General features: G+C 51.9%; 1 protein-coding gene and 1 long non-coding RNA gene across 2 annotated transcripts in view; both read left to right on the top strand.

Annotated features, from left to right (window-relative positions):
- The window catches only part of LOC119114849 (uncharacterized), a 9,345-nt gene extending 4,740 nt beyond the window's left edge, over positions 1–4,605 (top strand). The window contains exons 2-3 of the long non-coding RNA XR_005096081.1: positions 2,306–2,404; positions 4,486–4,605. This is a non-coding gene — a long non-coding RNA (uncharacterized LOC119114849). The remainder of the gene's footprint in view (positions 1–2,305; positions 2,405–4,485) is intronic.
- Positions 4,606–4,721: 116 nt separating this feature from the next.
- On the top strand, positions 4,722–12,752 carry LOC119089830 (venom protease; the record flags this gene model as incomplete). Its single annotated transcript, XM_037212645.1, has 7 exons — positions 4,722–5,020; positions 5,339–5,589; positions 9,606–9,798; positions 10,018–10,135; positions 10,742–10,907; positions 11,971–12,110; positions 12,434–12,752. Coding segments are annotated over 7 exons (1,323 nt in total), but the record flags the coding sequence as incomplete, so codon positions are not given.
- Between the last annotated feature and the right edge of the window lie 571 nt (positions 12,753–13,323).

Raw genomic sequence — 13,323 nt, 5'->3', positions numbered from 1 at the left:
GAGCTATGTTATAGATGAACTTCAAACGAAAAATGTCGCAGCGTGAAGTACTGAAAAATTGGACGAACTTCGTAAGTGTAATACTACAACATTTCAGTGCATGACATCTTCATTTTTGCATCGGTGAAAATTCCTTAGAAAACTGCACGCATAGACATTTAATTCATTACATTTTCTTTTCATCCGTTAGTCATGGAGTGACTGGAAAGGGCAGGCGTGTGAACGAGCACTGCAATTTTAGATCAGCAATTCAAGAAGATGCGACGAGCAGGCATCGCTATGATATACATTGATGAGTCTCATAGTGATATGGGTGAGCGAGGCAGAACAAAAGGCAGGTTGATAGTGGTCGAGTTCACGTGAAAATGGCATTGGCAAACGGCAGTAAACGGTAAACGTGTTCTTGCAAGCATATGGTGAGCAACGTAGAATCAGCATTCATAACACAGCTAGAATTCAGACCATCAGAGAGTGTGGGGAAGTGTGAGGAAAACCTTGAAACAGAGAAGCGGCCCCCAGAACACTACAAAGCTAGATGTCAGGATCACAATGCATGACGAAAATAATTCCACTTTCAGCCATCTCAAAACATTTGGAAATATCTGGTAGTATGCTCCAGGCGATGTCAAGACACTTAACACTGTCGAGTTTTCCTCAGAGTCTGAGTTCATGTAGAAGTCAATTATGTGATCATCTGAGTCAGGGCGGTCTTTCAGACCAATAAGCATCCCCATCCTGGCAGTGGTGGACAAGGAAACTTTTGAACAGGGTGTTAAGAAAGCTTTTTTAGTATTCATCAAGACGTATCGCCATACTGGTAAGTTTCTGCTCTGGCGCGAACTGACCCATGTCCCTTTGGGTCCATCACGCCCAAAGCACCCTGTAGTCGCGAGATAATCGCAGATTCTTTCGTGCGGCGAGACCATAGTTCACCTAACGCACTCTAGATCTGATTCATTAAGACCTGTGGGATGAGTTGAAGCAAGGGAATAGGCTGGCAGGCAATTCAGAGCGAATTTTCAAGCAATAGCTGAAAACGATCACAAATAAGCATGCAGCAAAAATATCATATCGCAATAAAATCGCGGATGACGCTAGGGAAGCCAGAAATAGCTGTGATACTTGAGCTGCGGGCAAAGACGCTCCCTCCAGCAGATATGGCTCCTATGCGGCATTCCACTGGTATTGCTATGATGAGGTGGCCAGTAGCCGTCGTCACTTTGTCGAGATTTCCCCAAATGAACTGAAAGGATACCCATTCAACGTATGTTTCTATGTGTGGCGCTCAGCGCCACAAAAAAGGCATCCATCATCTCTGATCGTCGTAGACGGTCGAACCCAGTGAGCTAGTTTGGCACCACTCGGGTTGTCGTGTTAGTCACTCATAACCCCAGGCGAACTGCCGGTGGCTATGTCGTAACACCAGACCAGTGTGCCAGGCCGCCCGTCCGAAAGACCGTCACATTTCGTCACACACGGCAGTTCCGGGGGTCCACCGCCTCCTGGCCCCGACACTCTCCAGGATGTGACCTAACCTTGACCGCGTGTCCGGGTCCCCTGGCTGGACGCGCAATCGTGGTCGTGCCGCAGCCATCTCCTGGTCAGATATCGGTGACGTGGCCGTGGCCGCCGTGTGCGGGGCGGGAGGGGACGTGCGCTACGTGCAGGATGCTGCACAGATGGCTGCGCGACGATTGTGATGCTCGATAGGCCATGCAGTCAGGATGAAATCAGTCCTATGCGAAGCGGAAGACCCAGCGCTTGCCGGTGATGATGCTTTTGCAGGCAACGATGTCTTTGACCCAGGAAATGTGCATTGCAGCAACAAACTGATATTTGTTGCTGCACCATGCCTGATAGCGACATTGCATGTCAAATAAGAACGTGGTGAAAAATTCGGTGCATACATAAAATGTTGAAGACATTGGAGAAATATAAATCAGTGTTGAGGTGTTCTGTTAAGATTCAGTGTCGCCTGGTCTGCAATATTCATAGCAGAACCGAAACTCGTTTTTGTTTATGGTTGAGTATGTCAAGATGGACAGCATAGTGTTTGTTTTAGCCCATTCACGTAGCAAAATTATCCTCGCATGCACTGATCAGCTAACGATCATTCTATGCCCGACTGATCAGCTGACGACGATCGTATGACTGCCTGATCAGTTGACGATCATCCTATGGCCGTTTGATCAGCTGACGATCATCCTATGACCGCCTGATCAGCTGACGATCTTCCCATAGCCGCCTGATCAGCTGACGATCATGTTATGGCCGCCGTACTAAGCTACGTTTTGCCGCTTCACAGACATGAGATCAAGACGGGTGCTACTCTTCACAGCATGTGTGCTTCTTGCTGTCTGCTGCAACGGAGTTCCCCAATCCGCAATGAGAAGCACACGACAGGGTAAGAGATTTGTGTACTCGCTGAGAAGTTTTAATAACCCACGAGTCAGCGAAGTACTTAAAACTATGAGAGGTTAGCTTTGCTTTGGTAACAAGCGCAGGGAGTAAGTTAGCTTGCAGTTGAGAGTGCGTTGTAGGAACTTCAAACTCTGATAGCTATTGTCAGTTGGACAGCCTATTTTGTCTTGCAACTGGTCACTGACCTGTAGCGACCTGACCTGACCTGTAGCAGATCAAACTTAGAAGCTATGCTTGCCAGCGGACATTTACTGTAGCAGTTTTTAACCTAACTCTGCAATCAAGTTTGAGAAGTCATATAACTTTGAGATGCTGTTTAGTCATGTATGCATCTGAAATTACGATTACAAAAAGTCTATCGGTCATGGTTCAGTTATGAATGTAAAAGCTAGATAAAACGCTTTTTGAATTCCGTGATCACTCAGAGGTTGAAAGGCCTCTTATATCGACTTTTTGAAAGCCAGTGGGAGTCACGGACAAAAAAAAAATGACCTTTAGCAACGTTTTGTAGTGCAAAAATGATGTGGCATGCGGCATTTGGGCTTCACGACGCGCTCAGCTATTGAGGCTATGTAGCGTCACCTGTCTCTCACTCTGAAAGGGGGGGGGGGGGCGGGAGCCACGGGAATACATCTCTCGTTCTCTGGTTTCCAAGAGGCACAGCTTAGCCACTAAACTACCGGTACCCGCTTTGAAGAAGTTATTACATAGGATAGTTCTCGAGTTGTTGCTGTTGAACTCTTTCATGTTAATCCAAGTATCAAAATGATCTCGGAGCATTTATGTCATATTTATCCTTAAAGGTCTAATGAGATTGCCGACCTCACATGGCACCGAGTGAACTTTTCCTTGAATTTGTTATCCAGATTTAGAGTTGGTTGCGTGGGAGGTCTAAGGCCGATTTAGACACTGAGCCCGGATCAGCCTTGTTTGACCTGAGAATACCCGAAGGCTATGACCTAGATATATCAGAATTACACACAAACGAGATTACGTAGAGTTATACCCACCTTTGATGTGGCGACTCCAGCTTAGTTCCTTTTTATATCGCAGGATGTCAAATCCCCCCTCCCACAAGCAAGGGCGTCGTATTCAACCGACCACCCAGGCACGCGTTAAATGTGCTCCTGGTCGGCTTCCTGAGAGCTGGACATGAAAGGGTCTCTCTTGACCCCCACCAACTCAAAAGCTGTCCCACGAATCGGCACGCAACTAGCCGCAAACAAATGTTCTCAATTTATTTCACGAATCTTCAACCTTGAAACCGAATAAATATTTTTTACGGGTGCAGAGTCGACAAGCAAATAGTTGGAGGCCTGGTTCTGATGCTGAGCAATCCATCTTATTCAGTGCTGACCACGAATATAGTAGGTATATTACGGGGTTCGATTCCCCGCGGTGCTCGCCCTTCCTGCTAGGGTGAGGCAGGCGACGCCATATAGCCTCAGCAGCTGAGTGCGTCTTAAAGCCCCAATGACACATAGTAGGTATATTACAGTGCAAGTGCCTAAAAAACGACCCCCAAATTGCAGCATATATTTTGGTTCATAATGCTATTCACACAACAAACAATTGTTATAAGTGCAAATCCCTTCCTTCACGAGGAAAGACATTTGCCTTTAAACCCGTACAAACAGAACTTGTTATCAAGTTTTAAGGCGTAACATTAAACAGCTTAGAAACCACGCCAGGAAACCATGAAGAGAAAGCTGATTTATTTTACTTCACTTTGCATTTATTACAGTTTGCTCGTAGAAATGAGGGTGACAATGGCTGTTGCATCGTTGTTGCAAGTGCTAGATTTATCCATTTATTTCAATAACAATATACCGCATCAGTCATAACACGACTGTCTTGCACAGCTATAGCATAATCTCCATGTTCTCCTCTTCTTCCACCAGCCCATACCAGCTAAGGACGGGTTGCTGCTGGTTTTCCTATAAAAAATTTGTGTCGGGCTCAAAATGATCACTCAGTCAATACAACTAATGCGTATAATGCACGAGTTTTCCACTTTCAAGCGCCCCCGTTAAAATCTGACGTTATTTTTCCGCTCGCTTCCAGAGCGCGCCAGAGGCCGCGCGAGTGACATCACGACGTCTCCGTCCAACAGCACCGGCCGCGCCGCCGAACCGGCGGCGGGGAGCCGGGCGGGCCAGTCGCGCGGCCTCTTCAAGGAGCTGGTGAAGGGGGCGCTGGTGCTGGCCGGCAACCGCGTGCTGGGCGAGCAGGTGACCAGCGCGCTACGGCCGCTGGCCCGGCCCATCGTGGATCGCCTGCTGCCCGAGGATGGCCTGGGGGGCCTCGGCGGCCCCAGCGCGCCCCTGCCCGACTCATTCGGCCAGTCCGGGCAGTCCGGGCAGGCGGAGCCGAGCGGGCAGGCCGGACAGAGCCAGCAGCTCGACCAGACGACGACCATCAGTCGGCCGGCACAGCAGGTGAAGCCCGAGGAGGACCTGAACACGTGCACCACACCGCAGCTGGGCGCGGGCGTTTGCCGTGACCTGGGCACATGCCCGCAGCTGCTGTTCGACCTCACCAACCTGCGCAGCAGCATCTGCTTCCAGTCGCTCTTTGTGCCCGGCGTCTGCTGCCCAGAGTGAGTTGACGACTGCACCTGGCAGCGGTGACACAGGTGCGGGACGTCTTGGGTAATGTAGGCGATGTTTGCAGACACTATGGATGCCGTGTGCAGAAATGCAACCACCATTACCGGCTTAGGTGTGGAGCTTTGATGTCACGTGTGGTTACGTGCTGCCCACTAGCAATGCATTTTCACTAAGGAACCTTCGCTTGCTGTGTGGACCACTGACGTGCGCATCCTTTTCAATCTGGACTACTGCGCTCCCTTGGTACGTGGTGCAGTGGCACCTTTCGCTCGATTCGCAACCCACTCACCTAACAACCGTTCTCGCAGCACGGGGGGCTCCGGCTCCTCTTCCAGCTCTGTCAGCGCTCTTCCCGACTTTGGCCCACCGCCTCGGCCACAGCCTCAGCCGCTCCCCACGCGCCGGCCGGTCGCCAGCCGACCCCCCTTCCATGGGGGCCTGGGCGCGCCTCTGCCGGCGACCGCGACGCGTCCTCGGCCAACTGCCGTCACGCGGCCGTCAGTGCCGTCTCGACCAATCAACGGTCGACCACCGCCAATCACAGCCCACAACCGATTTCGTAAGTCGATCGGAAATCGGTGCTCACTTCTTAAACCTTTGCGCCATGTTTTTACTTGCTTATATATCAAATATGTATATATAATATCAAATAAATATATTTTAAAAATGCTTGTCCGTCCCGGTGGCTCAGTTGGTTAAAGCGTCTGTCTTCTGATCCATCCACCCGTGGCGGGGTGTGTTCGAATCGCTTCAGGGCGCCCGCTATTTGCCCTTGACAGGTATGGCCTGCGGCCGGTAGCAGCGGTCGCACTGAAGGTCAGTTGACGTCAGAAGGCAGGGCGGACCGTGCCGAGCATTGCGGCACGTTAAGCATTCACCACCAAATTCTGCCGTTGACATGCAATTGCGCGATCGGATGGTAGGGGGTCAGGGCTCACATGACAAGCACTGCTTAGCGTGAGCTCTGATCCTGGAAATCCATCCATTCAAAGGGTTCGGATGAAAACTTTTAAAAAATCGTTATATTACCCTGACATTAAAACCGCTATGCAGTAACTGACGGCATCCTGCAATGTATGGAGCCACGGCTTATAGTTGTTCAAGTAAGGAATATGACTGTGGGTAATGGCCATGCGTAGATACCACAGCGAACGCTCAACTGAACCATCCCAAACACGCCTGCAGTAACTTCAAAACAGTCTGCTCTGATTCATCAGGCCAGAAAGCACGCTGTGCTTCATAATCTCGGCGCTCCTTACCAGACCTTGAGACACCTGGTTTTTGCGGTGCCTTCCCCGTCGGTAGCAGGTTCTTGAGGAAAGCCACGCTGCTGACAGATGTTTGTGCATCGCAAAGTTTTGCTTCTTGCTAAGATATAGACAAGCTATGGAGCCTGACGCTAAGTACGGGCGGCATGTCCGGTTCTAAGTTGCATCGAATTTCACCTCTCTAACAATTTTTCCCTTTTCGCCTTACAGCTTTCTAACAATAATCTGGTTTCAAAGCAAAGCATGTCAGCGTGATTTTTTCAACGCTCACCGATGCACTTTTCTCAAAGGATGTAATCACCTTGTCTGCTTTGCCGACCCCATGCTGGATGCGTCGCTGCAACGCCTTTTTTAACGTGCCTGTGCAGGCGACCGGTTTCCTCACAAGGGCTATGGAAAACATGCAAGAGGCTCTCCATGTACACATTGGCAACCCATAGTAGCGTCACGAGCACGGCTAGTTCTACCTCATGGTCCGAATCCCAGCTGTCGTTTTCATCCCCTGCCGAATCGCGTGGCGCGCGTGCTTCACGAAACCACCGCGGTGCTTCCGAACGGAATCCTGGCCAAGGAGGTGCCCTCAGTGGGATTCTGGCCAAGGAGACGTCCTCAGTGGGATTCTGGTCAGAGTGCCACTCTGGGTGAAATTCTGGCCAATGAGTTATCCTTGGTGGGATTCTGGCCAATGAGTCATCTTCAGTGGGGTTCTGGCCAAGGAGCCGTCCTCGGTGGGATTCTAGCCAAGGAGCCGCCTTGGTAAAGCTCTGGCGATGAGTTATCCTCGGTGGGATTCTGGCAAATGTCGTCACTGGCTGGGGCCACACCGGACCGTCAGGGGAGGTGCTGGGAGCACACTGGACCGTCAAGGGAGGTGCTGGGGCCACACCGGACCGTCAGGGGAGGTGTTGGGACCACACCGGGTCATTAGTAGAGATGCCAGTCACACCGAACAAAAAATGACACAGATTCTCTCCAAGCATAGCCTCGACTTCCCGTAACTGTTGGATTGACGAATTGTATGTACCGCAAGGCTTTCTGACATTCATGGCCCTATGGGTCGTACACTACTCAATTAGTTTGTGCCCATAAATGGGCTAGCGATTTTTGACAGTTCAAGAGCCAGCGCATGGTTTTGAGTAAGTTTTCTCAAGAGCACGTCTTAAGCCAGCTGTATACAAAAAAGGCACTCAAAGAAGTTGTATCAACGGCGAAACGGAAAATAAGCCCCCATTATTCCTTTCCACAGTGGCACGATCTACTACATGTGCACTGCTGCAAATAAGTACGAACACACATAACGTATACTATTTGCGCAGTGAGCCCATGTATGCTGGGCTCTCATGGCGAGCGCGAATCAGCGCTCACCATGCGGGCAGGGATACATAACCACAATCACGTAGGAACTAAGACGTCTGTCAAGATCATCACGCCTATCGCGCCTGCATGATGACGAAAAAGTCACGGCACCGCAACGGAAACCACACTGTTCATCTGGTCGTAAATATTGACGGACGCTTTCTCTGAGGGCTGAGCACATCGCAGAGCAAGCACGTTTCGAAATGGTGCCGCGTTTCTGTCCCAACACACGGCTCAAGGACGCGCCACTAAGAACAATGTGTAACTTGCAACTTGCTTGTAACAACTTGTAACTTGCAACAACTTGTAACTTGCAACAAGCTACTGTGCGCCAAGCGCTTACATTTCCCCAAAGATGATGCATGAAATGTGCATTTTGTAACGCGCTCGTTGTGGTACCCCACATTGCGTGGATCTCAACCGTCATGTCAGCGTCATTGACTCCCTGTGGAATGTTTCAGGGTAGGGTTTCCAAGTGGCGAGCTTCATAACGTGCGATGCGACGCATGCCGTTTGAAAGCGGGGATTGTAAACATCGGGATTATCTTGCCGGAAGTATTAATGCTTAAGTTATGGGCACATGGTGAACGTGTTTGAAAACATGTTTGTAAGCTGAGGTGAAAGAGTGTCTTTTCTGTAGTCGACAGAATTTGGAACAGCCCAAATTATCGCCTGGAGCCAATTATATCAGAAACTGTTGCAAGATGACTACAACGCGAGACACCACATAAGGCAAAGATAAATGAAGTACAATGGCTCATAAACAGCATGCATATTTTCGTTTCGAAAGCTTCATTTGCACTAAAGCATCATATGCTGGCCATACCAAAAGTCCCGGCGGTTAGAACTCGAGTCTCAGTGCATGAGTGGCCGGCACAGCGTGTTCGAGACCGGTGAACACATCGGTTCGGTTCAAACCAAAGACGCCCCATGTACGGAGAAAGGCGAGAGCGTGTTTGGTCAGCGGCCATAACGGCCAGCGTATCACGTCCACAAATGGCACGTAACAAACCTCATGTACTGCCTCACGACATGCTGGGGCGTAGCAGACTGATCTGGTTCGTCGCAAGGTGCTGAGGCCAGCCATCTTTCTTTCGGCTAGTAATAAGCCTAGTTGTACGGTATTTTATGCTAAACAGCACAAACGATGCAAGTGGAGTGACTCTTGGCTGAAAATTTGTGAAAAATACTGATCTAAAAGGCATTGTAAAATCCCTATTACAACTGAGCTGTGACGTCAGCACTGATCTAAAATAGCTTGGAATAAAGTTCTGTCCCCTGCTAAAAATGTCCTTATTGAAACTTTTATCCTTGGAAGCATTTGTGGCTCGATTTGCTCTCACAGAAAAACGTCAATCTTTTGACAGGTGCTCTACACAAGCTCACGTTGCATGCGTTATGTAGTACAGACTAAAACTAAACTTTGAGTTTCGTCTAACTGGGATGGTCTATTGTATTTTGTCGCCATTTTTGAATTTGTTTCCAAAAAGCTCGTAAAAGTTTCCATTGTGTTGCCGATCGCGTCACGTAAATCGGTATTTTTTTTCGTCCCGGACCCAAAATCCACAACGCATGAATTGAAAAGCGCGCAAAATGTATTTTTGGTTCATGAAAATGGTCCGAAGAGTAGCAGAGGTGAAGTATGACAGCCATGTGTTTTTCTCACTTCTAAGATGAGCAAGGGAAACATCTCTGGAAGTCGTAAATGCCAGCGGGATGATGACAGATCATAACATGCGTTGCGGCACTAATTGCTCTTTTCCTTCAGTCTGGCCCTGCCAAACCTAATGTAAGCTGAAGTAAGCTTTATCAGCTCAGCTAAAACTAATGTAATCTGATCTACTTTGCCCCAAGTTAGATTCATCTCATAGCTGGTAATCCCAGGGTAGCGTACACCGACTCGACTGGGCCTGTTCTGACCTGACCTGACCCTGCCTGGCCTGTCCGACAGCGTGCGGCCAGCCGCAAGCGCCACTGTCCCGCGTGGTGGGCGGTGACGTGTCAAGGCCGGGCCAGTGGCCTTGGATGGCGGCCATCTACCTCAGCGGCAAAGGCAGACGCGAGTACTGGTGCGGCGGCTCGCTCATTTCTCGCCGCTACGTCATGACGGCGGCCCACTGCACCAAGGACTCCAGGGGCAAGAGGTGGGCCTCAGATGCCGCAGACAACTGCGAATGCACCATGCTTAGCTGAGCCAGGAGCCTGTCACCATCATGTCGATGGCGAGTTGTCTCCCCTTCAGAGACGTTGCGCTAATTTGCAAGAGATATGCGAGATGCGTTTCTCCATGTGATGTATGCTCTGCGTGTCTGCGGCGACGCAGGTCGAGTCGGTTGGTGATTGGGTGTTTGTTTTGGCTTCAGCTTTCACCCGAGGCAGTTCACGGTTCGCCTGGGGGATACCAACCTGAAATCGAGTGCGGAGGCGGCCCACACGGCCAGGTTCAGGGTCATCGAGTACGTCGCACACCCCGACTTCAAGGTACTGGTCGAGGACGGTTCTCACTCTCCAGCCACGTGTAGTTATCTCGAGCTGCCAGAATGCCACTCAACGAAGGCATTGAGCACAGTTTTACGACCCGTCATTTGGAAATAATCACTGTCACTGTTCTTTACCGAATTGATCTCTTGGTGTAAATAATAAACGTGTCAAGTTCCTGGTTTCTGGTTAGTATTAGGCTTCAGATCGTGTGTTTGTGCTCGAAACAAAGCTCGTGAAACTCATAGTTATCTATACACATGAAACAGCTATTATGAAAATAGAGCTTTGAAAGCAAACAACATTTTATGTGAGCACATCATTCGTCACCATGGGCGCTACTGCCAGCAAGTCGAGACTTGCATAATGTGGTGCATTATATTGATCTCTTCGCTCGAACAACACCCCTCATCCACGTGCATCTTGGTACACTAGTGTCGTGGTATACTGGGGGTCAGCTTTTTCAGTATCAGAACTAAAAATTGGCGCCGAGTCCCCAGCTCGCCGAGACAGCAGGCATTGCACCATCACGCAGTGCACCCCTTCCACTCCCAAACCTCCCCCTCTTCTCCCCAGCTTCCCCTCCAACACCGCTCTCTTCTCCGGCAGCTGAACGGCTACTACAACGACATCGCGCTGTTCAAGCTAGACCGACCGGTGAACTTCAACGAGTACGTGATCCCGGTGTGCCTGCCGGACGAGTACGAGGGTCGGCCCCTGGACGCGCTGGTCGGCCGCACCTCCAGCGTCATCGGCTGGGGCGTCACCTCTTACGGTACGGCAGCGACGATCGCTGGGCACGGGCAGCGCCGGAGACAGCCCGCCCGAGGAACACGTAGCACAGGATGGCCTGGGACAGAATGGTTCGAGTGGCCTTCCACTGAGATGGGATCTGTCGTGCTTCGACTGGTGAACTTTATAAATATGAGCAGTGACGTGGCTTTGGTTTATTACCATGGCATTCACCATGATTTACCTTTAAAGTTCTTTGTTAAAAAGTGGTGGAGTTCATTAAGGATATTGGTTGTATGTTATTTGCTTGTTTACAAATGATGCATAGCAGTTTACTATCGGATATACATTGCGATCGGGACGCATGCATTTCGACGCTTGCATGTAGTTCTCGCGCGTCACACGGCAACGCAAAGCCACCGGTGACTTTAATGCCAGCCCTGAAAGCGGATACACCACGCTTGCTCAATGTGCCCAGCAACATCCATTGCGCTCCGATCCCATTGTCCCAGAAGTTCCTTCGAACCTTGCGCACTACGTGACTAGTGGGGTAGGTAGCTGGTCACGGCTGGTGTCTGGTCAGGAGTCATCGTAACTGTGATCGCTATTTCGCGTGCGAGGGGATCGTCTGAGTCCCACGTGCCCCCGTGCCGTACCCGCAGGAGGCCAGGAGTCGTCCGAAGTGTCTGATTGCTGTGTCGCGTTCGAGGGGATCGTCTGAGTCCCGTGTACCCCGTGCCGTACCCGCAGGAGGCCGGGAGTCGTCCGAAGTGTCTGATTGCTGTATCGCGTTCGAGGGGATCGTCTGAGTCCCACGTGCCCCCGTGCCGTACCCGCAGGAGGCCGGGAGTCGTCCGAAGTGTCTGATTGCTGTGTCGCGTTCGAGGGGATCGTCTGAGTCCCACGTGCCCCCGTGCAGTACCCGCAGGAGGCCGGGAGTCGTCCGAAGTGTCTGATTGCTGTGTCGCGTTCGAGGGGATCGTCTGAGTCCCGCGTACCCCCGTGCCGTACCCGCAGGAGGCCGGGAGTCGTCCGAAGTGTCTGATTGCTGTGTCGCGTTCGAGGGGATCGTCTGAGTCCCGCGTGCCCCCGTGCCGTACCCGCAGGAGGCCGGGAGTCATCGCAGCTCCGAAGTGCTGACATGCCGGTATGGAGCCAGAGCGGTTGCGACAACGCCTACTTCCAGCCGATCCAGGAGATGTTCATCTGCGCCGGCTTCACCGACGGCAGGAAGGACGCGTGCCAGGTACGGCGTGCTGCCATGGCTCGGCGCCCACCTCGCCCGGTCAAGGAAGCGGACACTCGTGGCACGTCGTGAAAGAGCTTATGTGAACTGTCTTTGGTGATTTCAAGACGATGAGTCGATGCGCCACTGTCGGCGCCATCCCGCAACGACTGCATGCGATGCATTGATGCCCGCAGATGTTCATTTATGCATGCATGAACGTCGAATTGATTGATTTGACCGCAAACTGGGACGGCGGGATGTCACGCAATCACCGCTGCCGCGCATTTCTAGCGAACGGCGACCCGACCAGATGTCGTCATCATCGTGACTTGCGTTCGCAGGGCGACTCCGGCGGCCCCCTGGTGTACTTCGAGAACGGCAGGTGGATGCAGATCGGCATCGTGTCCTTCGGCAACCGCTGCGCTCAGGCCGGCTACCCTGGCGTCTACACCAGGACGGCCAACTTCCTGCCGTGGATCCGGCAGAACTTGATCTGACCCGCGGTCCGTGTAGACCATCTCAACAATCCGGGAAAGGCTTGCGATGTCCCGGAAGCTCCGCCCTCAGCGCACCGCCCGCTGCGGGGAGCGCCGCCCTGATGACCGCCGCCGGACCGCTCGCACGCGCTGCAAGGTCAACAGCGTGACCCGGCCGCTCAGACCGTGCGCGGACGGATGCGGATCGGGGTCACAAGCAGCGCCGCGGCGCCCGGCGTCCGGCCGCTGACCCGGTGAAAGTGCCCCCCTCCCCCTCCCAGCGGACGGGCCGCCGCGGCCGGCTCCTGACCGGATCCATGGCGCGCTGGCGGAGCGCCGGAGGATGGCGACGACGGCCGCCTGGCAGTGGCCCAGTCCCGGCGGGCTGGCGGTGTCAAGTGGAGACGCGCGCCGCTGAAATGGAAAGCGGAGGTCGGCGAAACTAACGGACTATGTTTGGCGGGCGCGTGCGGCCGGGGGAGCGTTACTGAACGGGGAAAACATCGGATCAGCTGATGTTGGCTAGTGTGGGTCGGTGAGCCGGCGTAGTGACTGCGCTCGCGCCACCCACCCTATGTTACATAGATGCCAGTTATCTGTTTTAAACTGTGTGTGATGGGCAGTACTTTCGAAGCGTCTCACACTATACGATTTAAATTTAGGATTTTTGTGTTTTGTTGGCTATGAGGTAATTTACCCTGTTGTGTTTGACAGGATCGTGGACATGCCTTAGCAGCGCAGTACCACCTTACCAC

The sequence above is a fragment of the Pollicipes pollicipes genome, unplaced genomic scaffold, assembly GCF_011947565.3.
Source record: "Pollicipes pollicipes isolate AB1234 unplaced genomic scaffold, Ppol_2.1 Scaffold_3087;HRSCAF=3621_pilon_pilon_pilon, whole genome shotgun sequence".
Lineage (NCBI taxonomy): Eukaryota > Metazoa > Arthropoda > Thecostraca > Pollicipedomorpha > Pollicipedidae > Pollicipes > Pollicipes pollicipes.
This window is presented reverse-complemented; position numbering and strand designations above follow the sequence as displayed.